The sequence below is a fragment of the Ascaphus truei genome, chromosome 21, assembly GCF_040206685.1.
Source record: "Ascaphus truei isolate aAscTru1 chromosome 21, aAscTru1.hap1, whole genome shotgun sequence".
NCBI classification, from domain to species: domain Eukaryota; kingdom Metazoa; phylum Chordata; class Amphibia; order Anura; family Ascaphidae; genus Ascaphus; species Ascaphus truei.
This window is the reverse complement of record NC_134503.1, coordinates 108,154-134,505: the sequence shown is the minus strand read 5'-3', so window position 1 is coordinate 134,505 and position 26,352 is coordinate 108,154. Positions and strand designations below refer to the sequence as shown.

Below are 26,352 nucleotides of genomic sequence, written 5' to 3'. Positions count from 1 at the left end.
CTCCTTGAGATGTCCTACAAAATACTTCAGCCACATCCGAGGAGGGCACGCTCCCTGAAGAACCAAACCAAGGCAGCTATGTTTTTTTTTTATGGACCAAGTGAGTGAAGGTTATAATTAGCATTAATACAAAACAGGATAGGATTCCTGGGAAATGAAAATGTAACGCCTTCAACATAAACTTTCCATACATAGAAGTCCGTCTGCTCGCTCTGCAGAGGCGCGTGTGTATAAAGGAGGCGGGCGCCCTCACAAGACACTTGCAAGGTGGTCTCCTCCGGGTAAGTTGCTTTCCTTTTGATCGAGCCTTTGCAGGAAAGACAGTCAGTTGATTAATCCGCTGGATATTACTTCTCTAAAAGAAAGTATTTATTGAAAAGTCAATTCAGGTAAAGTCTAAAGGAACTGTATTTCCTTCCTATTGAAGCCTATATATTCCTTCAGTGACATAGGAACTTGCACTGTGAGGAGGCGAAGGATTGAGAGTGCAGATAATTGGTAGTTTGGGGCTGGAAATAGATACTTTGTTGACTCAAATCTGTGTCACTCTTACCCTAGAAGGGAGACACAACATGTATTAAGGAGACCTCTCAAAATGACATTGTGCAGCTGTTCTCATCTAGCCTCATTAATGTTGATTTCTTGGCCAAACTTACAGAATAGGATAGTTGTAAAATTAAAAAACAAAGATATTTAGCATAGAAAAGAGTTCAAGAGAAAATCTATCCGGTGATATGAACTAAACCGTTGCCGGAAAACATTATTGACTGTAGGGTTCAACTTGGATCAGATTTGATGGGGAGTTGGATTTAAACGTATTTATCTTGTTTTGTTCCCAGTCCACCTCTATTAACTTCTCCACAAAACTAGATGAATGTGTGGGGTTTTACTATAGCAGAGTACAATACACAGCATTTAACAGACTCACTGCACTGTGTAGTGGTTCTCTGAGAGATATATATATATATATATATATATATATATATATTAAGAAATACAAATAATTATTCTTTGATACCCACTGAGTGCTATTGCCTTCTTACCATCTCATCGCTGGTAACGTATGCTATTTATTTCTATGGTACAAGCCCCAACCCATTATTGTACCATTACAGGAGTGCCGGATTACTTCTTTTATTTTGTGTGTGTGTGTGTGTATATATATGTATATATATATATATATATATATATATACACACGTACCTCACGTAATAATGTCACATCTGAAATAACATAGCAGTTGTTTGACCTCCGGTAAATGTGAGCACTCAATGTATAAGGGGAGGGTTCCCCACAGATTTTGAGGGGTCCCTTAATGATTGCTTTAGGCATTGTGCTAATGACATCCATATATTTTTTGCCTGGTCTTCCGTCTCTACTGATTGAAACTTGCTGCTTTGCTTAGTTCTGCCCTATGATTTGGATATAAAAGTGCCCCCTGAGCAGAAATAAGCAGGTGTTTCTCGTGCTTCTCTTTGCAGCTTTGTGGGGAATTTCATTTCTGTGAGTGGGAGTCACCAAGAGGTAAGCGGCGGCGTGAGGCAGAACGCAGACGGGAAACTCTGCGCTGGATTTATATTCCTTGCACATATTGTCTTCTAATTCCATGTATACTATGGTTTATTTCGTGAAGCACTGCCGACATTATCTGTGCTGTATAAAGATACAATATGTACACATTTAATTAATGCTATTGATTATAGAAACCCAACCGCCTCTAACCCCTCGAGCAGTATTCCATTTCAATGTACGAAAATGAATAAGGGACGCATCGTTTAAAAAAAAAAAACATTTTAACATCCCCAATTAAGTAAGGGTGAGATTTATCCAGCTGAGCTAAGCAAAGCCGAGCCAAGCCGAGCCAAGCCAAGCCGAGCCAAGCCGAGCTAAGCAAAGCCGAGCCGAGCTGAGCTAAGCAAAGCCAAGCCGAGCAAAGCCGAGCCCAGCAAAGCCGAGCCGAGCTGAGCTAAGCAAAGCCGAGCCAAGCTGAGCAAAGCCGAGCCAAGCTGAGCAAAGCCGAGCCAAGCAAAGCCGAGCCGAGCAAAGCCGAGCCAAGCTGAGCAAAGCCGAGCCAAGCAAAGCCGAGCCGAGCCGAGCTAAGCAAAGCCGAGCTAAGCAAAGCCGAGCCAAGCCGAGCCGAGCAAAGCCGAGCCGAGCCGAGCAAAGCCGAGCCGAGCCGAGCAAAGCCGAGCCGAGCCAAGCCTTCCATTCCTACACAATGAGACTGAAAGCAAATACTGGGAATTCCCAAATGCGGGAGGAGAAGTGACGGGCGGTGCACATCCTTTGGGAGTCGGAAGGGTTTGCACAAAGGCCAGAGCTGTGAGAGAGGTCGAACTCTGGATATAGACATACACGTTTGTGAGTCCAGTTCTTGCTGCAGCGTTACAAGTAATAATGTGTCCCTTCCATTACCTAGCTGCAGCGGCAAAGCGCTGCTATTCTTCTCCACCGTCCTTTTAAACGGTTTCCTGGAGATTTATGTGATTCCTCCCCAGATGTTGCTACATTTACACTTTTGTATAATAATTCTGATTTTGAGGCACTATTTAACCCTTCATGGCTGAAAAGCAGAATTGGTTTCAACACTTTTTTAATACAACAGTCTCAATAGAACCTGGTTTCGATGTAAAAATAAAGAACATTATATTGACAGAAATAGCAAATGTCAAACACGTAATGTTTTGAAAATATCCATCTCCAAACCAAGGCGCAAAAGGAATGTTAGTCACGCGCGTCCTTAATATGTTCTGCTATGATGTATGCACCATTTCATTTTCTGACACTTGTAATTCTTTTCCAAAGCCGCTCCTCGACCCAGCAGCGCAGTATCACGCGCAGTAATAACGCGCAGTAATCACACGCGGTAATAACGCGCTGTATCACGAGCAGTAATCACACGCGGTAATCACGCGCAGTAATAACGCGCTGTATCACGCGCAGTAATAACGCGCTGTATCACGAGAAGTAATCACACGCTGTAATCACACGCGGTAATCACGCACAGCTTCCCTTCCACCTCCTACGTCCAACACAGGTTTCCTTGCTCTCTTTCCATCCTGCGGCCCTCCTATTTCGGGACATGCTTTCGCTCGCTGCTGGGAGCGCATTGCTTCTCTCTCTCAGTCACATCGGACTACTTACATTGCTGTAAGACTCATCTCCCAGAGGAACACGGCAGCACGGCCTCTCTGTATGGCCTCTTTAGTATATACTGCTGCCCCTGTCCCTTGCTGGAGAAGAGTTCAGCGACATTGTGTTTGAAGATCAGTGAGCTTAAGTCATCTTATGTACATTCTAAAAGCGTTTTACACGTGTGCGATTGAATAGCATCTTCCTTTTAACCATTGCGCTCCCTGCTAAAGCTTTGCGCTTCGGGCCTTATTATATATCCACGAAGAGGCCGAGGAGGACGTTTTCAGCAGAAACTCCCCATGGACGTAACACTTTATCAGCTACAGTATGAGGCCCCCAATGTCCATACTCCAGAATCTCCCACTTTGGGGTACTAGCTCAGCTCTTACCTCTACAATAAAGTTCTATCTTTATACAGATTTGTACAATTTGTCACTCGCCGTTTGTAATTTCCAGTGAAATAATGGAATCATTTTGTATTATTGTTTTTACTCCTATAACAATTGTATTTGTTCTCTATTCCAGTAAACTGCAACCATGGGGGACGCGGAAATGGCGCACTTCGGAGAGGCGGCACCTTACTTGCGCAAGTCTGACAAGGAGAGACTGGAGGCTCAGAACAAGCCATTTGATGCCAGAAACAGCTGCTTTGTGCATGACGATAAAGAGCTTTACATCAAAGGTCTGATCACGGCGCGTGAGGGCGGTAAAATAACAGTGGACACCGAACGTGGAAACGTAATTATATAAAATAGTATTTTGCTTATTATAAAATGGGGTGTTACTGTGTCCCACTGAGTGCTGTCTCCTTTCATTCCAGACCGTAACTGTTAGAGAAGACCAAGTCAACCCCCAAAACCCTCCCAAGTTCGATAAAATTGAAGACATGGCCATGTTGACCCATCTGAACGAGGCCTCCGTGCTGTTTAACCTCAAAGAGCGTTACGCCGCCTGGATGATCTACGTAAGTCTGGTTTCATTTAAATAAGGATACCCCACACTACAAAGGCTCAGCGAGTAAAGGCTCAGCGAGTAAAGGCTCAGCGAGTAAAGGCTCAGCGAGTAAAGGCTCAGCGAGTAAAGGCTCAGCGAGTAAAGGCTCAGCGAGTAAAGGCTCAGCGAGTAAAGGTTCAGCGAGTAAAGGCTCAGCGAGTAAAGACTCAGGGAGTAAAGGTTCAGCGAGTAAAGGCTCAGCGAGTAAAGGCTCAGGGAGTAAAGGCTCAGCGAGTAAAGGCTCAGGGAGTAAAGGCTCGGCGAGTAAAGGCGTGGCGAGTAAAGGCTCAGCGAGTAAAGGCTCAGCGAGTAAAGGCTCAGCGAGTAAAGGCTCAGCGAGTAAAGCTCAGGGAGTAAAGGCCCGGCGAGTAAAGGCGCGGCGAGTAAAGACACCGACTCTGATAACAATGACACTGAAGCAGGGACCCTGATTCAATTCCCGATGTCGGCTCCTTGTGACCTTGGGCAAGTCACTTTATCTCCCTGTGCCTCAGGCACCAACATGTCTGTAACATTCCTATGTGCTCTATGTGCTGTGTACCGCACGCTATACTGTCACTGTGATGCGCCGACTCCCATTGGGAGAAAACCGCTATATGAAATACAGTTATTATACACACACACACACACACACACACACACACACACACACACACACACACACACACACACACACACACACAGACACAGACACAGACACACACACACTGTCTCACCCCTCTGTGTTACATTGCAGACATACTCCGGCCTTTTCTGTGTCACGGTGAATCCCTACAAGTGGCTGCCAGTATACAACCCGGAGGTCGTTAACAATTACCGAGGGAAGAAGCGACAGGAAGCCCCACCCCACATCTTCTCCATCTCTGATAACGCCTATCAGTTCATGTTAACCGGTAACATGCTTATCATACGTAACTTTCATCTTTCAAATATGATACATTATTAGTTATGAGTCAACTACAGTGGCTGTTACCTGATGAACCTCCGCTTCAGCACGAATGGAATCAGCCCCCTGGAGAGTCACGTATCGCTTTTTTGAATACAGCATATAAACATAAATATGCGTATATATGTGTGTGTGTATATTATATATATATATATATACACATTTATATACATATATACACACATACACACTTACACACATACAGAATTAGATGAGCTCAAACCTACCCCTGCTGTGACATAAAAATATAAGACATAATGGGAATAAGCTCTTCATACATGACAAGTTACATAGTTACATACATAGTGACAAGTTACATACATGACAGTAACATTAGGCCAAGAAGAGCTTACAATCTAAGCATGCATATGTACACAAAATACAACCGCCAAATACACAGACCCCGCCCTCCTCCCAAATACACAGACCCCGCCCTCCTCCCAAATACACAGACCCCGCCCTCCTCCCAAATACACAGACCCCGCCCTCCTCCCAAATACACAGACCCCGCCCTCCTCCCAAATACACAGACCCCGCCCTCCTCCCAAATACACAGACCCCGCCCTCCTCCCAAATACACAGACCCCGCCCTCCTCCCAAATACACAGACCCCGCCCTCCTCCCAAATACACAGACCCCGCCCTCCTCCCAAATACACAGACCCCGCCCTCCTCCCAAATACACAGACCCCGCCCTCCTCCCAAATACACAGACCCAGCGCTCCTCCCAAATACACAGACCCCGCGCTCCTCCCAAATACACAGACCCCGCGCTCCTCCCAAATACACAGACCCCGCCCTCCTCCCAAATACACAGACCCAGCGCTCCTCCCAAATACACAGAACCCGCCCTCCTCCCAAATACACAGACCCCGCCCTCCTCCCAAATACACAGACCCCGCCCTCCTCCCAAATACACAGACCCCGCCCTCCTCCCAAATACACAGACCCCGCCCTCCTCCCAAATACACAGACCCCGCCCTCCTCCCAAATACACAGAACCCGCCCTCCTCCCAAATACACAGACCCCGCCCTCCTCCCAAATACACAGACCCCGCCCTCCTCCCAAATACACAGACCCCGCCCTCCTCCCAAATACACAGACCCCGCCCTCCTCCCAAATACACAGACCCCGCCCTCCTCCCAAATACACAGACCCCGCCCTCCTCCCAAATACACAGACCCCGCCCTCCTCCCAAATACACAGACCCAGCGCTCCTCCCAAATACACAGACCCGCGCTCCTCCCAAATACACAGACCCCGCGCTCCTCCCAAATACACAACCCTGCGCTCCTCTCAAATACACAGACCCTGCGCTCCTCCCAAATACACAGACCCGCGCTCCTCCCAAATACACAGACCCCGCGCTCTTCCCAAATACACAGACCCCGCGCTCCTCCCAAATACACAGAGCTCGCCCTCCTCCCAAATACACAGACCCAGCGCTCCTCCCAAATACACAGACCCCGCGCTCCTCCCAAATACACAGACCCCGCGCTCCTCCCAAATACACAGACCCCGCCCTCCTCCCAAATACACAGACCCAGCGCTCCTCCCAAATACACAGACCCCGCGCTCCTCCCAAATACACAGACCCCGCGCTCCTCCCAAATACACAGACCCCCGCGCTCCTCCCAAATACACAGACCCCGCGCTCCTCCCAAATACACAGACCCCGCGCTCCTCCCAAATACACAGACCCCGCGCTCCTCCCAAATACACAGACCCCGCGCTCCTCCCAAATACACAGACCCCGCCCTCCTCCCAAATACACAGACCCCGTCCTCCTCCCAAATACACAGACCCCGCGCTCCTCCCAAATACACAGACCCCGCGCTCCTCCCAAATACACAGACCCCGCGCTCCTCCCAAATACACAGACCCCGCGCTCCTCCCAAATACACAGACCCCGCGCTCCTCCCAAATACACAGACCCGCGCTCCTCCCAAATACACAGACCCGCGCTCCTCCCAAATACACAGACCCCGCGCTCCTCCCAAATACACAGACCCGCGCTCCTCCCAAATACACAGACCCGCGCTCCTCCCAAATACACAGACCCTGCGCTCCTCCCAAATACACAGACCCCGCGCTCCTCCCAAATACACAGACCCGTGCTCCTCCCAAATACACAGACCCCGCGCTCCTCCCAAATACACAGACCCCGCGCTCCTCCCAAATACACAGACCCGTGCTCCTCCCAAATACACAGACTCGCGCTCCTCCCAAATACACAGACCCTGCGCTCCTCCCAAATACACAGACCCCGCGCTCCTCCCAAATACACAGACCCCGCGCTCCTCCCAAATACACAGACCCGCGCTCCTCCCAAATACACAGACCCCGCGCTCCTCCCAAATACACAGACCCGCGCTCCTCCCAAATACACAGACCCCGCGCTCCTCCCAAATACACAGACCCGCGCTCCTCCCAAATACACAGACCCTGCGCTCCTCCCAAATACACAGACCCGCGCTCCTCCCAAATACACAGACCCCGCGCTCCTCCCAAATACACAGACCCGTGCTCCTCCCAAATACACAGACCCCGCGCTCCTCCCAAATACACAGACCCTGCGCTCCTCCCAAATACACAGACCCTGCGCTCCTCCCAAATACACAGACCCAGCGCTCCTCCCAAATACACAGACCCAGCGCTCCTCCCAAATACACAGACCCTGCGCTCCTCCCAAATACACAGACCCCGCGCTCCTCCCAAATACACAGACCCTGCGCTCCTCTCAAATACACAGACCCTGCGCTCCTCCCAAATACACAGACCCTGCGCTCCTCCCAAATACACAGACCCAGCGCTCCTCCCAAATACACAACCCTGCGCTCCTCTCAAATACACAGACCCTGCGCTCCTCCCAAATACACAGACCCGCGCTCCTCCCAAATACACAGACCCCGCGCTCTTCCCAAATACACAGACCCCGCGCTCCTCCCAAATACACAGACCCCGCGCTCCTCCCAAATACACAGACCCCGCGCTCCTCCCAAATACACAGACCCGCGCTCCTCCCAAATACACAGACCCCGCGCTCCTCCCAAATACACAGACCCCGCGCTCCTCCCAAATACACAGACCCTGCGCTCCTCCCAAATACACAGACCCCGCGCTCCTCCCAAATACACAGACCCGTGCTCCTCCCAAATACACAGACCCCGCGCTCCTCCCAAATACACAGACCCCGCGCTCCTCCCAAATACACAGACCCGTGCTCCTCCCAAATACACAGACCCGCGCTCCTCCCAAATACACAGACCCCGCGCTCTTCCCAAATACACAGACCCCGCGCTCCTCCCAAATACACAGACCCCGCGCTCTTCCCAAATACACAGACCCCGCGCTCCTCCCAAATACACAGACCCGCGCTCCTCCCAAATACACAGACCCCGCGCTCCTCCCAAATACACAGACCCCGCGCTCCTCCCAAATACACAGACCCCGCGCTCCTCCCAAATACACAGACCCTGCGCTCCTCCCAAATACACAGACCCTGCGCTCCTCCCAAATACACAGACCCCGCGCTCCTCCCAAATACACAGACCCCGCGCTCCTCCCAAATACACAGACCCTGCGCTCCTCCCAAATACACAGACCCTGCGCTCCTCCCAAATACACAGAGCTCGCGCTCCTCCCAAATACACAGACCCTGCGCTCCTCCCAAATACACAGACCCCGCGCTCCTCCCAAATACACAGACCCACGCTCCTCCCAAATACACAGACCCCGCGCTCCTCCCAAATACACAGACCCCGCGATCCTCCCAAATACACAGACCCCGCGCTCCTCCCAAATACACAGACCCGTGCTCCTCCCAAATACACAGACCCCGCGCTCCTCCCAAATACACAGACCCTGCGCTCCTCCCAAATACACAGACCCTGCGCTCCTCCCAAATACACAGACCCCGCGCTCCTCCCAAATACACAGACCCCGCGATCCTCCCAAATACACAGACCCCGCGCTCCTCCAAAATACACAGACCACTGAGCTCCTCCCAAATACACAGACCCCCGCGCTCCTCCCAAATACACAACCCTGCGCTCCTCCCAAATACACAGACCCCGCGCTCCTCCCAAATACACAGACCCTGCGCTCCTCCCAAATACACAACCCTGCGCTCCTCCCAAATACACAGAGCTCGCGCTCCTCCCAAATACACAGACCCTGCGCTCCTCCCAAATACACAGACCCTGCGCTCCTCCCAAATACACAGACCCTGCGCTCCTCCCAAATACACAGACCCCGCGCTCCTCCCAAATACACAGACCCCGCGCTCCTCCCAAATACACAGACCCTGCGCTCCTCCCAAATACACAGACCCTGCGCTCCTCCCAAATACACAGACCCTGCGCTCCTCCCAAATACACAGACCCCGCGATCCTCCCAAATACAGACCCAGCGCTCCTCCCAAATACACAGACCCTGCGCTCCTCCCAAATAGACTTGCAATTTATTAGTGAAACTCTACGTTTTGATCCTAAGGGGTTTATTCACTAAACAGTGATAAAATCAGTGCTTTGCTGAACGCCTTTGTATAGATTTATCGCGCACTAAAACATATTGGTAAAAATGGTATTCACTAAGAAAAAAATCCAAGTTTTTTAAAAGTTCGATAAGCTTATCACTGTTTAGTGAATAGCTATTACTGGTAAACAATAGCGATTTTGTCTTTTTTTTGCTTGTCGGACAACTTTTTGCCTCTGGCTGTTAATGGTCGTTAAAAGGCCATTATAGCGCGATACTGCGCTGTTATCACTGCTTTGTGAATAGCACAGCGGGCAGTATCGCGCAATAAGGGCGTTTATCGCCCATTAAACAGCTTAACACTGCTTTGTGAATAGGCCCCTAAGTCTTATAACAAATGAGTCATTTAGTTGCATCTTTTGAGAGAAAAATTATTCATGCCTCTAACCCCATCAGGGTAATCCCCATATTAGCCTGTACCTGCACTAAATACATAAGTTATCTTCTCAAGATACATGTGTGTGTATATATATATATATCCATACACACACACACACACATTGACAAAAATGAATTGACTGCACATCTTCTTTTTCAGATCGTGAAAACCAGTCTATCCTGATTACGTAAGTGAAATGAGCTCATTATTAACCTCAGCTATTACAGGAGCTAGAACTCCAATTCTGTCCCATTTTGACATATCATCTGAACTGCGAGAAATGTAGATAAGAAGCAACATTTTCTTATGAATAGAGGACACCCTGGTGAGGGGGGAACGTGGGATTGTAGTCAATCCAAGAGGGGAACGCTGGGAATTATAATCATGTCATCTTCACTGATAAACAACGAACAGGGAAATTACCGCGAAACTTCTCCGGAGTGGGGGTCTCACAGCGAAATCACCGTGTCTGGTCCAGGGGCTCACCAGTTCTGGGAAAGTCCTCGGCGTGACAGACATTGCTGCTATGTTTTATCTTCTACTTTCAACAGCGGAGAATCAGGAGCTGGGAAAACGGTCAACACCAAACGTGTCATCCAGTACTTTGCAACAATTGCCGCTGCTGTGGACCCTTCGAAGAAAAAGGAAGTTGTCAACAAGCTACAGGTGAAGTGTTCATACATACACAGGGCCACGTATAGAGCAGGACCATAAATAAAGACATACATACACAGGGCCACGTATAGAGCAGGACCATAAATAAAGACATACATACATACACAGGGCCACGTATAGAGCAGGACCATAAATAAAGACATACATACATACACAGGGCCACGTATAGAGCAGGACCATAAATAAAGACATACATACACAGGGCCACGTATAGAGCAGGACCATAAATAAAGACATACATACATACACAGGGCCACGTATAGAGCAGCACCGGGCACACTCATTCACTTCAAATGTTGGTCAACCTAATCCATACACTCCTCGCTAATGGGGCAGGATTTGCTTCATTAGGAGAGACTCACACTACAATACGTACTTCTTCCTCCCTTCAGAATAATAATAGGAGCCTGCTGTTCCCATAGGTGCATTTGGAGAATGCCTCCCTCCCTTATTCCATCTCAGTTGTAATCTTAAAATATTTGAAAGCGGAAATCACCTGACCTTGTGGGTACCAGAAACTAATCCTGGTAAATTGTGACAGCCTTTACACCCCATTGTCCATTATTTAGTGCAATACTACAGGTGATATCTGCACACTATAATCAGCACCATATCTGCTATTTTCTCCTCTATATTCACACCACATCCCATATACTGTACACACCCCGCTCCTCGTCCTGTCTTTTGACATGGTTTACAGACAACGGAATAATCTTTTTACCATCCTCCCCTTCCTTTTGAATCAGCTTCACAACATGCCCCAGAGCTTGAGAAAGCCGTATTAACCCTTCTAATCACAGTTTGATATATATATCTATCATAAGGGCCTGCCCAGCCATGATGTTTGTGCTCATCTACTCTGCAAACTGAACTAGGAGTGTGTGGCTTCACAGGAAAAGAAGGAAACACTGGAAGATCAAATCATTCAGACGAGCCTTCTACTAGAAGCAAACATTTTAATCACTACAAAATGTGTCTCTATGTTCAAAGATTGTGAGGAAATTCCATGCAAATGGAATAATACTGACCTTGCTATTTACAGGGAACACTTGAAGATCAAATCATTCAGGCTAACCCTCTCCTGGAGGCCTTCGGTAATGCCAAGACTTTGAGAAATGACAATTCATCTCGCTTTGTAAGTTACAGGAATATTTCTCTCTTTTTATGTGTGTAACTCCGACAATGTCATACTTATTAAAAAAATACATTGTTACAATCCCAATTTCTAGGGTAAATTCATCAGAATTCACTTTGGAACCACGGGGAAGCTATCTTCTGCAGATATTGAAACATGTAAGAATTGGTTTGTCTATTAAGTCTTCTCTATTTTTCCCTCAATAATACACTCACTTACATTGCTGATATATAATCGTCTACAATTACAGACTTACTGGAAAAATCCAGAGTAACATTCCAGCTTGCAGCTGAGAGAAGCTACCATATCTTCTACCAGATCATGACAAACAAGAAACCAGAAGTTGTTGGTAATTTACCATTTTTTGTTTTGCCTGATATATAAATGGGAAATTCAAAATGTGATTAAAATAATGTAATGTGAGTTAACATCTGTTCATGTTTAAGAAGAAATGTAATGTGTATCAAAAACACATGGTCCTGGGTGATATGCATCCACCAGGGTACCCCACTATTACTGCATCAGATTTCAGACAGCATTTTGTTTATGTTTCAACATTCAGAGATGCTTCTTATCACCACCAACCCATACGATTACCCCACTCTCAGCATGGGTGAGATTTCTGTGAAGAGTATTGATGACGTGGAGGAGTGGTTGGCTACTGATGTAAGTAATGCAAGAGATCAATAACCCACAGGTATAAATATTGAATGTAAGCTAATAACTCTTTATATTCACAGAACGCCATCGATATCTTGGGTTTCATCCAAGAGGAAAAGATTGGGATCTACAAGATGACTGGAGCAGTCATGCACCACAGTAACCTGAAATTCAAGGAAAAGCAGAGAGAGGAGCAGGCTGAGCCTGATGGCACTGAAGGTACGTGAACCTTTTCCCACTAGATGTATGCAGACTTGTCTTAACTGCACCAACACAAAGACTATTCCAAGGGCATAATATGCTGTATCTTCAATTTGTAGTTGCTGATAAAATCGGTTACTTGATGGGCCTGAATTCTGCCGACTTGTTGAAGGGTTTGTGCTATCCAAGGGTAAAGGTCGGCAATGAATATGTCACCAAGGGACAGACTGTCCAACAGGTAATTCATTTACAATTTCATAATTTAGCCTTCATTAAAATAGTGTAGACAGATTAAAAAGACATTATTACTCTCCTCAGGTCTACAACTCTGTTGGTGCTCTCGGCAAATCAATTTATGAGAAGCTGTTCTTGTGGATGGTCGCTCGTATCAATCAACAGCTGGATACCAAGCAACCAAGACAATACTTCATTGGTGTCCTGGATATTGCTGGGTTTGAAATCTTTAATGTAAGGTCTACTACTTATAAATGTGTAGAAACCAATTGTTGTTTCATGCAGAGTGTAAACCATTGGAAAAGCTGATTTAGGTTCAATCCATTTCTGACACCTTATGTGCAATACATTTTTACAGTACAACAGCTTGGAGCAGCTCTGCATCAATTTCACCAATGAAAAACTGCAACAGTTCTTCAACCACCACATGTTTGTTCTGGAACAGGAAGAGTATAAGAAGGAAGGCATTGAATGGGAATTCATTGACTTCGGTATGGATCTGGCTGCCTGCATTGAGCTTATTGAGAAGGTGGGTCTCTAAATAAATAAAACCGGTCTTCAGAAACAGAGCTAAATGTTGTATTGGAACTTACCAGCTTTGCATTTCTATTTTCAGCCAATGGGAATTTTCTCTATCCTTGAAGAGGAGTGCATGTTCCCCAAGGCTACTGACACCTCCTTCAAGAACAAGCTGTACGACCAGCATCTGGGCAAGTGCAACAACTTTGAGAAGCCCAAGCCTGGCAAAGGGAAGCTTGAAGCTCATTTCGCTCTGGTGCATTATGCTGGTACTGTGGATTACAACATCACTGGCTGGCTCATCAAGAATAAGGACCCACTGAATGAGTCTGTTATTCTACTCTACCAGAAGTCTTCAGTTAAACTGCTGTCCTTCCTCTACGCCAGCTATGCTACTGCTGCTGATGGTAATAATTGTGCAGCTATAATGTAATACTTCTTTTTTTTCCCGTGTCCCGTGATGATTTTTGTAATCCCATTGTCTTAATTACTTTGCAGCTGATGCAAAGAGTGGAAAGAAAAAGAAGGGAAGCTCTTTCCAGACCGTGTCTGCTCTGTTCAGGGTAAGTTTAAAATTGGATGTATAGCTAAATTATGTACATGACTACAGTACACTAGGTTCCTCTATTCATCTAAAAAAAAAGAAGGTTCTAAGACCATGTGTTCGTTCTTCTACAGGAAAATCTGAACAAGCTTATGACAAACCTGAGAAGCACTCACCCACACTTTGTGCGTTGTCTGATTCCCAATGAGAGCAAGACTCCTGGTAAAGTGTTTCATACAACTTCCTAATGAAGACACAATGGCCCATATTTACTAAATGGCGCTATTCCATAACACTCGAGTGAATGGGCCACAAAGTGTTTTGTGAAACAGCAATGCTTAGTAAATATGGTGTAATAAATATATGGTCCAATATCGTTTACCCTTTCTTACGCTATTAAACATATCTATTTCCATACTTCCAGGTACCATGGAGAACCCGCTGATCATCCACCAGCTGAGATGTAACGGTGTGCTGGAAGGTATCAGGATCTGCAGGAAGGGATTCCCCAGCAGAATCCTCTATGGTGACTTCAAACAACGGTAATTATCAACAACTCTTACAAGACCTTGAAAACTCAAATGTATCTATTAATTCCTAATTGGTGATTTTTTTTTCTATAATGAATCCATGAAATACAGCAACAAGATACATTTCTTGAAATTCAACTTGTCACCTACAACAATAAACAGCTACATGTAATAATTACATGGACTGTTTCAGGTACGCAGCAGTGTCCACAACACTCCAAATGTTTTGAGCCAAAATACATGCCCTTAGTCAAGACCAGGGTGCAGTTTTGACATTGGGAGTGCTGTGAACACCGGCGCTGTCCTGTTACTACTATTCATCCAGGTGGTGATCTACCGAGCCACATTAACCAAACAGCAGCAAGTATTTTCCTACACTATGATCCTGTTTATTGTGGGCTATCCACAACAGGGATATATTTGCTGCTTCAGGTGACACCGTCTTTACTGTCTGGGTTTAGGATTCAGTTTAATGGACCACTGAAGTGATTAACATTATTCAATGCACAGCTATTTGGTCTTATTCTTTATGACAATTATTTCAACTAATCTGTCTTTCACTTTAATGGTGAAGTTACAAAGTGCTGAACGCAAGCGCAATTCCAGCTGGGGAGTTTATTGACAGCAAGAAGGCTTCTGAGAAACTTCTGGGCTCTATTGATATTGATCACGCTCAATATAGATTTGGGCACACCAAGGTACGAAAATACATTGTCAATACATTAAAGGTGAAGTGACTTTATCACCTCTTTGGATATCTAACAATTACTTATTTGCTTACAGGTGTTCTTCAAAGCTGGTCTTCTGGGTGTTCTGGAAGAAATGAGAGATGACAAGTTAGCCCAACTTATCACTCGCACCCAGGCTCGTTGTAGAGGTTACTTGATGAGAATTGAGTTCAAGAAAATGGTGGAACGAAGGTATTGATTACACTACAATCTGTCAAAAATGGTAGATAGAAAAGTAACTTTTTAATTTAACCTTCCTTCTACATTTTTTCCAAACAGAGACGCTTGCTTTGTTATCCAGTACAATGTCAGGTCGTTCATGAGCGTCAAACACTGGCCATGGATGAAGCTGTACTTCAAGATTAAACCTCTCCTGCAGAGTGCCGAGACTGAGAAGGAGATGGCAAACATGAAAGAGGAGTTTGTGAAGACCAAGGAAGCACTGGTTAAGTCAGAAGCAAGAAAAAAGGAACTGGAAGAGAAAATGGTTGCCCTACTGCAAGAAAAGAATGATTTACAGCTGCAGTGTCAGTCGGTAAGAAGATTTAAATACAAATATATGTAACAAAAACCATAAGTATGTGGTAATGTAGATTGCTGATTTGCATCTCATATTCAAATAGGAAAATGAAAACCTGGCTGATGCAGAGGAAAGATGTGAAGGCCTCATCAAAAGCAAAATCCACCTGGAAGCCAAAATCAAGGAGCTTACAGAGAGACTTGAAGATGAGGAGGAAAGCAATGCTGAGCTAACAGCCAAGAAGAGGAAGCTGGAGGATGAATGCTCTGAGCTGAAGAAGGACATTGATGACCTGGAACTTACTTTGGCCAAAGTAGAAAAGGAAAAACACGCCACAGAAAACAAGGTGTGTGGAACGGCGCTGAAGCGAAACACTATGACCTAAATGTCATACAACAATAGTTATTTATTTATTCTCTTTCGTCCCTACGTTCAGGTGAAAAACCTTACGGAAGAAATGTCATCACTTGATGAGAATATCACAAAGGTTACCAAGGAGAAGAAGGCCCTCCAAGAGGCCCACCAGCAAACACTTGATGATCTTCAGGCTGAAGAGGACAAAGTCAGTTCTCTGACAAAAGCCAAAACTAAACTGGAACAGCAAGTAGACGATGTAAGTATTAAAAAAAGTATCTTTACAGAATATATTAAATACTTTTCCAACAGAACCATGAAACTGAAAATACTTTTCTGTCAAATAGCTGGAAGGTTCCCTGGAACAAGAGAAGAAACTTCGTCTTGACCTTGAGAGATCCAAGAGAAAACTTGAAGGTGATCTGAAGTTGTCACAGGAAACAGTCATGGATCTTGAAAATGATAAACAGCAAACTGAGGAAAGACTCAAGAAGTTAGTATTACTTGTTTATATTTTCCTTGAAACTGGATATTTTCCCCTCACATTGTCAGTAAAACAAAATTAAATCACTAACATGATTTTCTAAACACAGAAAGGATTTTGAAATAAACCAGCTGCAAGGAAAGATGGAGGATGAACAGTCCCTGGGGTCCCAGCTGCAAAAAAAGATCAAAGAACTGCAGGTATCATTTCATAGGTGGAAGTTAGTAATTGTCCTCATTCTGCTATTTAATCTTATAGTATAATAATTCAATGTTTCTTCCGTCTAGGCTCGTATTGAAGAACTTGAGGAGGAAATTGAAGCTGAGCGCGCAGCTCGTGCCAAAGTTGAGAAACAGAGGTCTGATCTCTCCAGAGAGCTTGAGGAGATCAGTGAAAGGCTAGAAGAGGCTGGAGGTGCAACATCTGCCCAGATTGAGATGAACAAGAAACGTGAAGCCGAGTTCCAGAAAATGAGACGTGACCTGGAAGAGTCCACGCTTCAGCATGAAGCCACCGCTGCTGCTCTGCGCAAGAAGCATGCTGACAGCGTTGCTGAGCTTGGGGAACAGATTGATAACCTGCAGCGCGTTAAACAGAAGCTGGAGAAAGAGAAGAGCGAGTTCAAGATGGAAGTTGATGACCTTGCCAGCAACTTGGAGAATGTCTCCAAATCAAAGGTAAAACACCTGTTAAAGTTGTGTCACTTTTTGTTTTTATTGAGCTATACGTATTGAAATCCTAACGCTGCTATTTCTCCTTGAAGGCCAATCTTGAAAAAGTGAGCCGTGTGCTCGAGGACCAACTCAGTGAAATAAAGGCAAAGGATGATGAGCATCAACGTCTTCTCAATGATCTCACAATGCAAAGGGCCCGCTTCCAAACTGAGAACGGTATGTATGTTTGTAGACGGACGTTCACAGAGGTACACAATTGGAGACTTTTATAAGGTGAAATTATAATAAGGCTTTATTGTGCCTTTTCCTTTTCATCAGGAAATCCATCCAAACACAGGGGGGGGGGGACAAAGCTTCTATTCACTTGGGAGTATTTCTAGTGAAACACTATGCAATTAATTCACATCTCCCTTAGTTAAGCATTTCTCCCAGCCCCAAACACATAGCATGAAATAAGCAGATATAAGAAGTCTCTTAAGAATGAAAGTCTTATCTGTTTCTTGGAGGGAAAATCTTCTCAGTTCCTGGTTCAGCTCCCTTCCCTCAGGGTGTGTCAGCTTCAGGTTTAGTAGTTTTCCCTGTGTCTTGAAATCAGCTCTGCTGTGTCTTCTGGCAGAGCTCAAGATATGGTCAGCTCCAGAGATCTGTGTTCTCTTGGTCAGTCTCTCCCGGGAGACTTAAGAACCCCTGCTCTGTCTCCAAAGGTCAGCTCACAAGTGAGCTAAGGAGTCACTTCCTGTCTCACAAGACAGGCATTTGTAAGCAATCTAAATCAGGCAGGTGGTGTTTATTAATTGACTACCAGCAGTTAACCACCACACTGCTAGATTAAAGGCACATTAATTGAACAGGGATTACTCCCCTGTTACAATGTTACTACATATAACATGCAAATAATCAAAAATAGCAAAGATTAAAATAGATTACATTTTTATAAAAACCAGAATGTTAGATCTGCTAACTGCTCTATAGTATACCATGTTTTTTAGTCTTAATATGGAACAATTAATCTGTGGAGTTTTTAATACTTGAAACATTGAGAATGTAAAATACATGGAGATACAGAAGAAAAAGGGGAATGTGGAATATCAAAGCAATGAAAGCAACAATTACAATGTCATTTAGCCAAGAACAAAAGATAAAAGGTGGTTAAATATGTGCGCATACAGATGTAGCGGACGTTACTGCTGGCGCGTTGCAGCACGACACACACAACTCGCCAGTGGGGGCAACCGCCATTGTAACAGCATTAGCCATGTGTGAAAAAGGGGCAGGTTAACACACCACCGGGTGCAATAACGCTGGTTACAGCTGTATATTATCAGTGTTAGATTTGTACACACATCCACTACAGAATGAAGTTCCCATTTTTAGAGGACTGCATAACATATGCGGCTTTTGATTTTTTGTTAGATAAAAGGTATTGTCTTATTATAATTTGGAGAACTTTCTACATTTCTTAGCGAAGGGTCGTAGTCCCTAGTAAATTTGTTAAGCGAGTTACTAATGTAACACCTCCTCACCCGCCTGCTTTGGAGTGTACATCAGAATAGATTGCATATAGGTGCTGCTCAGTCTTGCACACCTGTCTGGGTGCTGGATCCATACAGGGCTGTGCAATGCAATTAAGTCAAGAAATGGCGCCAATAACTTTTATATAAAAACATATACGCTTTATTCACATACTGGGGATATTCCACTGAAAACACAGTCACATTGGACACCAATGTGGGACAAATAATATATTACTTTAGGCTTCTTCCCTGGTAACTCTCACTACTACTCGAAGGAGGCATATTCTTCTTAAGCTTCATCCCCTTAGCAGCTCTCATACTCAGGGGAGATACATTCTTAGTCCTTTACTATAAAGCTTCTGGTTGCTTGAGTTCAGAGTACCTTTGTCATACTGGGATCTGAGGTAGGTAGCTGTGGGCTCATCCTCCCATCCCTATGTATTTAACTTAGGTTGGCATTGGGACCAGTTGGTCTGGCTGATCCATATTAGTGCTCCGGAATCCTGGCGCTACACGCACCTGTGGAGGAACATGCTTGTTCCTTTTCACTTGGCTGAGACCCAAAGTTGGCCTCTACTAAAGGACCTAGTTTCGGGACATGTTCCCTAACTAAAAACAATAAAGTTGACAGGACCTAATTACTACACATAGCTATGCAATTAAACAGGACTAACACTTTAACAGTGAGGCTACTCCGCTTTCTGTTACCTTCTGGAACCTGATTCTAGATACATATGTACCTCTATATTAACCCTCCGTCACTAGACACCTTCCACAAAGTGAGCTGGGCTATAATTTGAAAAGTCATCCTATACCATTTGACCTGAAATGGCAGTTACTATACCAGTTAACCTTCTAGGGTCCTTAACCCCTAAGCTGCCATCAGTAGTCCCACTGAAACAAAAAGGGAGGGACTACATGAAGAAAGAAAGTACATTTTATTGCATGACTTCCAACCCGTAATTTTGATCATTGTAAGATTAGGAGTTGGCTGTTTTCACAACTCTGCAATATACTGTATCTTGTAGCACATATTACCGGAGTTATAAGCTGATATTCATTTTTAGTAACATTCGGAGTTGGCCTCTTGAGCAGTGATGACCATGGATTAAGTTTAAGAGAAAGATTCAGGCCATTATTTATAGCTAATAAGTGTATTGATAGAGATTTGTTATACAGACTCTCGTATCCTAAGTTGGAAAACCTAAGGTTTAATTTCGATCTGACTCCCACTGTTTCATGTATTTATATATACTGTACAGTATCTTCTTTCAAAAAAGGAATTGGATGTTGATATGATAAGAATGTGAAGCTTTTGCCCTGATTTGTGGATCTACAAGAACATTTTCCATTGTTCAAAAAAAAATAGGTTAATAAAAAGTTCCTTAAATTGATCTCAAGTCAAAAAACGACTATTGCAATCTAATAGATCTTCAGGCTTTTTGACCCCTTTCTGATTCCACCACGCAAAGTTATTTTCATGCAGACCTGGTTCTAAAGAAGGGGTTTGAAACAATGGCACCATGTTAGAGCTGAGAGTCCATATTTAAACTTTACTAAACCACAACCACATATTTCCAAGGAGTGGTTAATAATCGAATTAAATCTCCAACTAGAACATCGTCTTTCTTCCGTAAACCTAGTAAAAGGTCAACGTTCTGAAGCTTAACAAATGAATAATCTATGTTTTTAAATTATACAGATATTGTATAAAATACACTATTCCATTCTTAAAAATATATACTTTACTTACTGTATGCCAATAGGATGTTTTATTTACTCACAGGTGAACAGTCCCGTCAGCTAGAAGAAAAGGAATCTCTGATTTCTCAGCTGACAAGAGGAAAACTGGCTTTCACCCAACAGACAGAGGAACTTAAAAGGCAGCTGGAAGAGGAAACAAAGGTAATACAATAATGTTCTACACCTACAATATAGCGACTTTGTAACACAACATAACTGTGCTATCCCTGTATAAAACACTATGAATTATATTCTCTTAATTGCTGCTTCAATTAAAATAATTTTAATCAAAATACCCAAGATATTTGATATTAAAAGAAAGAATCAGACTTTAACTCATTTGGATGTAAGTAATGGTCTTATTCTTCTGTGTACAGGCCAAGAACGCCCTTGCTCATGCACTGCAATCATCCCGCCACGACTGTGACTTGCTCCGTGAGCAGTATGAGGAGGAACAAGAAGCAAAGGCTGAGTTTCAGCGCTCTTTGTCCAAGGCAAATGGAGAAGTTGCCCAATGGAGAACCAAATATGAGACTGACGCCATTCAGCGCACGGAGGAGCTGGAAGACGCCAAGTATGCCCAAATTGCATCAGTAAACAAATACTGGTTCATACAGATAGTGACTTGCAAAGACTATAATCTCTTTCCTACAATGCATTTTCAGGAAGAAGCTTGCTCAGCGACTACAGGACGCGGAGGAGCAGGTGGAGGCTGTGAACTCCAAATGTGCTTCCTTGGAAAAGACCAAGCAGAGGCTGCAGGCTGAAGTGGAGGACCTTATGGTCGATGTTGAGAGAGCAAACAGTGCAGCAGCTGCTCTTGATAAGAAGCAGAGGAACTTTGATAAGGTAAATGAATCGAATCATACATTCTCCCTACATTACATTTAATATCGGTTTCAGAAATTAATAATAGGTAAACTTATTATAATAATGAAAAATGCTGGGACTGCTCGTTTATTCAGTAATATATGTCTGAGATTTGTGATCCGCCTCCAAGACATTTCTGGGGAGATATTCCCTTAGACAGAGCTTGCAATTGTTTTGTTAAATGTATGGATTCTTGCAGAACAGTACAGTACTAGGATTCTTATCACTGCCAAATTACATGTATACTCTGGGGTTCCTCCCTTGACCTCATGGTACGATAATATCTGACACAAAGTTGCAATGGAAAATCTTACAACTTTGAACAAACACAAAACATGAAATTACTTTAACCCTTTGATTTCCTTGGTGGACCGCAGCACCAAAAGACACAAAAGTGATTTTCAACATATTGCATTTTTTTATTTGGTCTGTACTGTATGTTTGGTAGTTATATAGATTTACTTTTGAGGTATGTGCTATCTGTAATTGAAAATAAAAAATGTGTTTCCAAGTGTTACTACTCTTTCTGAATAGATACTCTCAGAATGGAAGCAGAAGTATGAAGAGGGCCAGGCTGAACTGGATGCAGCTCTGAAAGAAGCCCGCACACTCAGCACAGAGATCTTCAAGATGAAGAATGCCTACGAGGAGACTTTGGACCAGCTTGAAACCCTGAAACGGGAAAACAAGAACTTGCAACGTAAATTTGTGAAACTCTGCCAAGGCAGCCATGTTATTGTTAAATATTGTTATGATACAATATATATAATAATTGAACTAAATAATATTTTCTCTTTTAGAGGAGATCTCTGATCTTACTGAACAAATCGGCGAGACTACAAAATTCGCACACGAACTGGAGAAAGCCAAGAAGCAAGTTGAACAAGAAAAATCCGAAATGCAGGCAGCCTTGGAAGAAGCAGAGGTAGGGGAGGCATTCTGCTTTCATCAACACCAAATGATACAAACATTTACATAAAGGGCAGTTATTATTCTCAAAATTATTCTTGCCTTAAATAGGGATCTCTGGAACATGAAGAAGCCAAGATCCTCCGCATCCAGCTGGAACTGAACCAGGTGAAATCTGAGGTTGACCGGAAAATTGCAGAGAAGGATGAAGAGATTGATCAGCTGAAGAGGAACAGTCAGAGAGTGATTGATACCATGCAGAGCACATTAGACGCTGAAATCAGAAGCAGAAACGATGCTCTGAGACTGAAGAAGAAGATGGAAGGAGACTTGAATGAACTGGAGATCCAGCTAAGCCATGCCAACCGCCAAGCTACTGAGGCACAGAAACAGCTCAGAAATGTCCAAACACAACTCAAGGTACTTCCTAACATGACACCAAACACAACTCAAGGTACTTCATAGCATGACACCAAACACAACTCAAGGTACTTCCTAACATGACACCAAATACAACTCAAGGTACTTCCTAACATGACACCAAACACAACTCAAGGTACTTCCTAACATGACACCAAATACAACTCAAGGTACTTCCTAACATGACACCAAACACAACTCAAGGTACTTCATAGCATGACACCAAACACAACTCAAGGTACTTCCTAGCATGAAACCAAACACAACTCAAGGTACAACAACAGGCCCAAGATAATAGAACTGATGTATTTTCACGCGTTGTTAAACAAATCATTGGAAACTACCGTATTAGAAATAGTTAGATTTTTCTGTCATGAGCTTCCAAACACATATAGATAATGAGGGACGCGTTCCCTTCTTTGTCCTGAAGATGTATTTCCCCACAGATATGCTAGGATATCCTTGGCAGATCTCTTCCCTACCCTATCTGCACTCATCTCTTTATTCCCATGCATAAGCAGTATTATAACCACTGAAATATATTTGTTTTAATCTTGTACACCTATTATTCTGATATCAGATTTATTTTTTGACATTTCAAAACTCTTGTTCAACTACCCATCGGATGCTAATAATTTAGGAGAAACTAGATTTTCCAACAGAACCAAAATGGCTTTTCAAAGTGACCTGCCACCTTACAAAGCTCTATTTTACTATAAAGGATACTCAACTCCAGCTGGACGATGCCACCAGAGGGCAGGATGATCTGAAGGAACAGCTGGCTGTGGTAGAACGTAGAAATAACCTGCAACAGGCTGAAATTGAGGAGATCAGGGCTGCTCTGGAACAGACAGAGAGATCTCGCAAGATGGCTGAACAGGAACTTCTCGATGTGACCGAACGCGTTCAGCTGCTGCACTCACAGGTAAACTTATCATCGAGGACCAATATTTGCAATTTTTTAGCTTGTTCAAATAATCATTACACACCTTTCTGCTCATCATAATTCTAGAACACAAGCCTCATCAACAACAGAAAGAAGCTGGAGAATGACAGCCTTCAGCTGCAGAATGAAGTAGAGGAATCTGTTCAGGAGGCAAGAAATGCTGAGGAGAAAGCCAAGAAGGCCATCACTGATGTAAGTTGTCTTTTACCTAATCTTTACAATGAGGAAGAGCAATTTATGTGTCAACTCACATCTCTTTCTGTATAGTAATTTCACCCATTTGTTTTTGCATTTGCAGGCTGCTATGATGGCAGAAGAACTGAAGAAGGAGCAGGACACGAGCTCCCACTTGGAGAGAATGAAGAAGAACCTGGAACAGACTGTGAAGGACCTGCAGCATCGTCTGGATGAGGCCGAGCAGCTGGCAATGAAGGGTGGCAAGAAGCAGCTCCAGAAACTGGAGTCTAGAGTAAGTCATATATTACAAATACTTAATGAGTCATAGTGGTATGTTCAGATGTTCAACACTGTGACCAAGTTGATAACTTTATAGGTCCGTGAGCTGGAAAATGAACTGGATGCTGAACAGAAGCGTGGGGCAGAAGCCATCAAGGGACTCCGCAAGTATGAGAGAAGACTGAAAGAGCTCAGCTACCAGGTGAAATATGGAATTATATGTGTAGTTTGGTCTCTGTCACGAGTAGTATGGTAATTAAATAATGCATCTCTAATTATTTAATCAGTCTGAGGAAGATAAGAAGAATGTGCTGAGACTGCAGGATCTGGTGGACAAACTGCAGATGAAGGTTAAAGCCTACAAGAGACAGGCTGAGGAAACTGTAAGTGAGACCAATTGAAGTTAACCCCTTCTGTACTGACCCTTTCACTGCTCGAAGAATCCGACACATCTTGCTTTAAAAATCAAATGCAGATTCCAGAAAATGTTAAAAATGTCAAAATCAGAAATAACGGTCAATCATTCATGACCTGAAATCTGAAATGTACTTCACTGCATGTCTGTGTGTTATATTGGTCCTTATACAACAGTGATAATTGTAATTAATTCCCTGTAAAGTATTCGTTTTCCTATTATTCTTCAGTCCCAACATTTTAACTCCTTCAGCACATTTGCTAACGTAATTTTTACTATTTTACTTACCCAATCCTCAGCCATGTTTAATTCAGAGGTGACACCGTGTGCTCATTTGCATGTCATTTCCCAGAATCCCTGGCTGCAGTGGAAGCATTGTATGCTAATAGACAATGGGGAAGGGCAGGGTTGCAGACCTGTCTGAGATGGTGAACGTGCTCACAAGTGATATTTTTAGTTCTATAATCCCTGGGATAACACACAAATCTGCGAAGCACGGACACTGTCTGGTTTTGCTGTAACGTTTTCTGTTCCCCGTTTTAAGGAGGAACAGTCCAATGGCCACTTGTCCCGATTTAGGAAGGTGCAGCACGAGCTGGAAGAAGCTGAGGAACGAGCGGATATTGCAGAATCACAAGTCAACAAGCTCCGAGCAAAGAGCCGTGACATCGGGGGCAAGGTAACATATCCTAATTCTAGGAAATGTTTCATTCCCAAATCTTTACTACACAACACTTCTGACTTGTTTGTTTTTAAGCCCATGTAATATAACTATATCAGTTCAACACTCCGTCTTAGAAATAAAGATGACGTTTTCCCAACATACTGGAGTAACTTTAAGACACCTTGGTTAGGAAAGTAAATGGGGACCATTGAGGCGTCCCAAGCATGTCATTCATATCTTCTATCATTTATTCCACTTACAGTAAAAGACTGACAACTCTTTATGTTAAATAGAAAATACCTAACATTGTAGAAGAATTCTGCTTTCTTAGTTGTATAACTTTTAAATACAGGGATAATTTGACACAACCTCATGAAAATTGGTATTTCAGGAATGTAAAAAGACATATGTCCATCGAGTTCACCCTGTGTTCATTTGACACAACACAGACACTCATGTTTTTAGTCACATTGATCCAGAGGAAGGCAAACACAATACTCAGGTGAAACATTATCATATGTCTCATAGAGGGAAAAACACCTTCCTTCCTGCCTCCAATAATGGCAATCAGATTACTCCCTGGATCAACATCCTTCCCATGTTTACTTATTTGGTATATCCCTGTATACCTTTCCTTTCTAAAAAGATGTCCAACCTTTTCCGGAAGATATCTATTGTATCTGCCATCACAGTCTCCATGGGTAATGAATTTCACATTGTAACTGCCCTTACTGTACAGAACCCTTTCCTTTGTTGTTGGTGAAATCTCCTTTCCTCCAACCTTAAGGGATGGCCCCGAGTCCTTTGTCCTAATGTGACTTTTTTTCCTCCCTTGCAGAAAGGAGAGAGTGAGTAATTCCTGCCTCAATCACAAGTGCCTCGGAGAAATGGGCAAAATGCTGATTTCTTCCTCACTTTAAAAACATGTCATTTAGTTTCGTGTCTTTTTGTCTACTTATGTAAAATAATAAAATGCAAATACTGCTAAGAAACTGGTTCTTTGCTTTTTTTCTGTTGGGACATATGCTGGAATCGCCATGTACACTATTGGGGTAACTAGGCGAGCAAAGGGCATTGCATTTCAACACACAAACCTTCAGCTTGTTAACTGCGGGGGCATTAAGGGAACATGTTATATGGGTGGCTCATTACAGTAACATTGGTTTAA

General features: G+C 43.9%; 2 protein-coding genes across 3 annotated transcripts in view; one reads left to right on the top strand and one right to left on the bottom strand.

Annotated features, from left to right (window-relative positions):
- Positions 1 to 26,352, bottom strand: part of LOC142471873 (sodium-coupled neutral amino acid transporter 3-like) — a 167,409-nt gene that overhangs the window by 116,136 nt on the left and 24,921 nt on the right. For both annotated transcript variants that reach the window (XM_075578286.1, XM_075578288.1), the window contains exon 4: positions 10,413 to 10,620. The gene's annotated coding sequence lies outside the window, so the exon portion shown is untranslated. The remainder of the gene's footprint in view (positions 1 to 10,412; positions 10,621 to 26,352) is intronic.
- On the top strand, positions 214 to 26,163 carry LOC142471874 (myosin heavy chain, skeletal muscle, adult-like). Its single transcript, XM_075578293.1, has 41 exons — positions 214 to 281; positions 1,482 to 1,524; positions 3,661 to 3,873; positions 3,956 to 4,099; positions 4,865 to 5,021; positions 10,149 to 10,176; positions 10,541 to 10,655; positions 11,707 to 11,799; positions 11,894 to 11,957; positions 12,050 to 12,148; positions 12,362 to 12,465; positions 12,540 to 12,678; positions 12,780 to 12,898; positions 12,979 to 13,128; positions 13,253 to 13,423; positions 13,511 to 13,820; positions 13,912 to 13,976; positions 14,092 to 14,179; positions 14,382 to 14,499; positions 15,062 to 15,185; positions 15,271 to 15,407; positions 15,495 to 15,750; positions 15,839 to 16,081; positions 16,172 to 16,348; positions 16,437 to 16,582; positions 16,683 to 16,773; positions 16,861 to 17,250; positions 17,337 to 17,463; positions 20,548 to 20,666; positions 20,882 to 21,078; positions 21,170 to 21,353; positions 21,909 to 22,074; positions 22,175 to 22,299; positions 22,395 to 22,703; positions 23,425 to 23,628; positions 23,716 to 23,841; positions 23,948 to 24,118; positions 24,203 to 24,307; positions 24,393 to 24,488; positions 25,065 to 25,199; positions 26,023 to 26,163. The coding sequence occupies exons 3-41, from the start codon at positions 3,673 to 3,675 to the stop codon at positions 26,038 to 26,040; spliced, it is 5,811 nt and encodes a 1,936-aa protein (XP_075434408.1). The 5' UTR covers positions 214 to 281; positions 1,482 to 1,524; positions 3,661 to 3,672; the 3' UTR covers positions 26,041 to 26,163.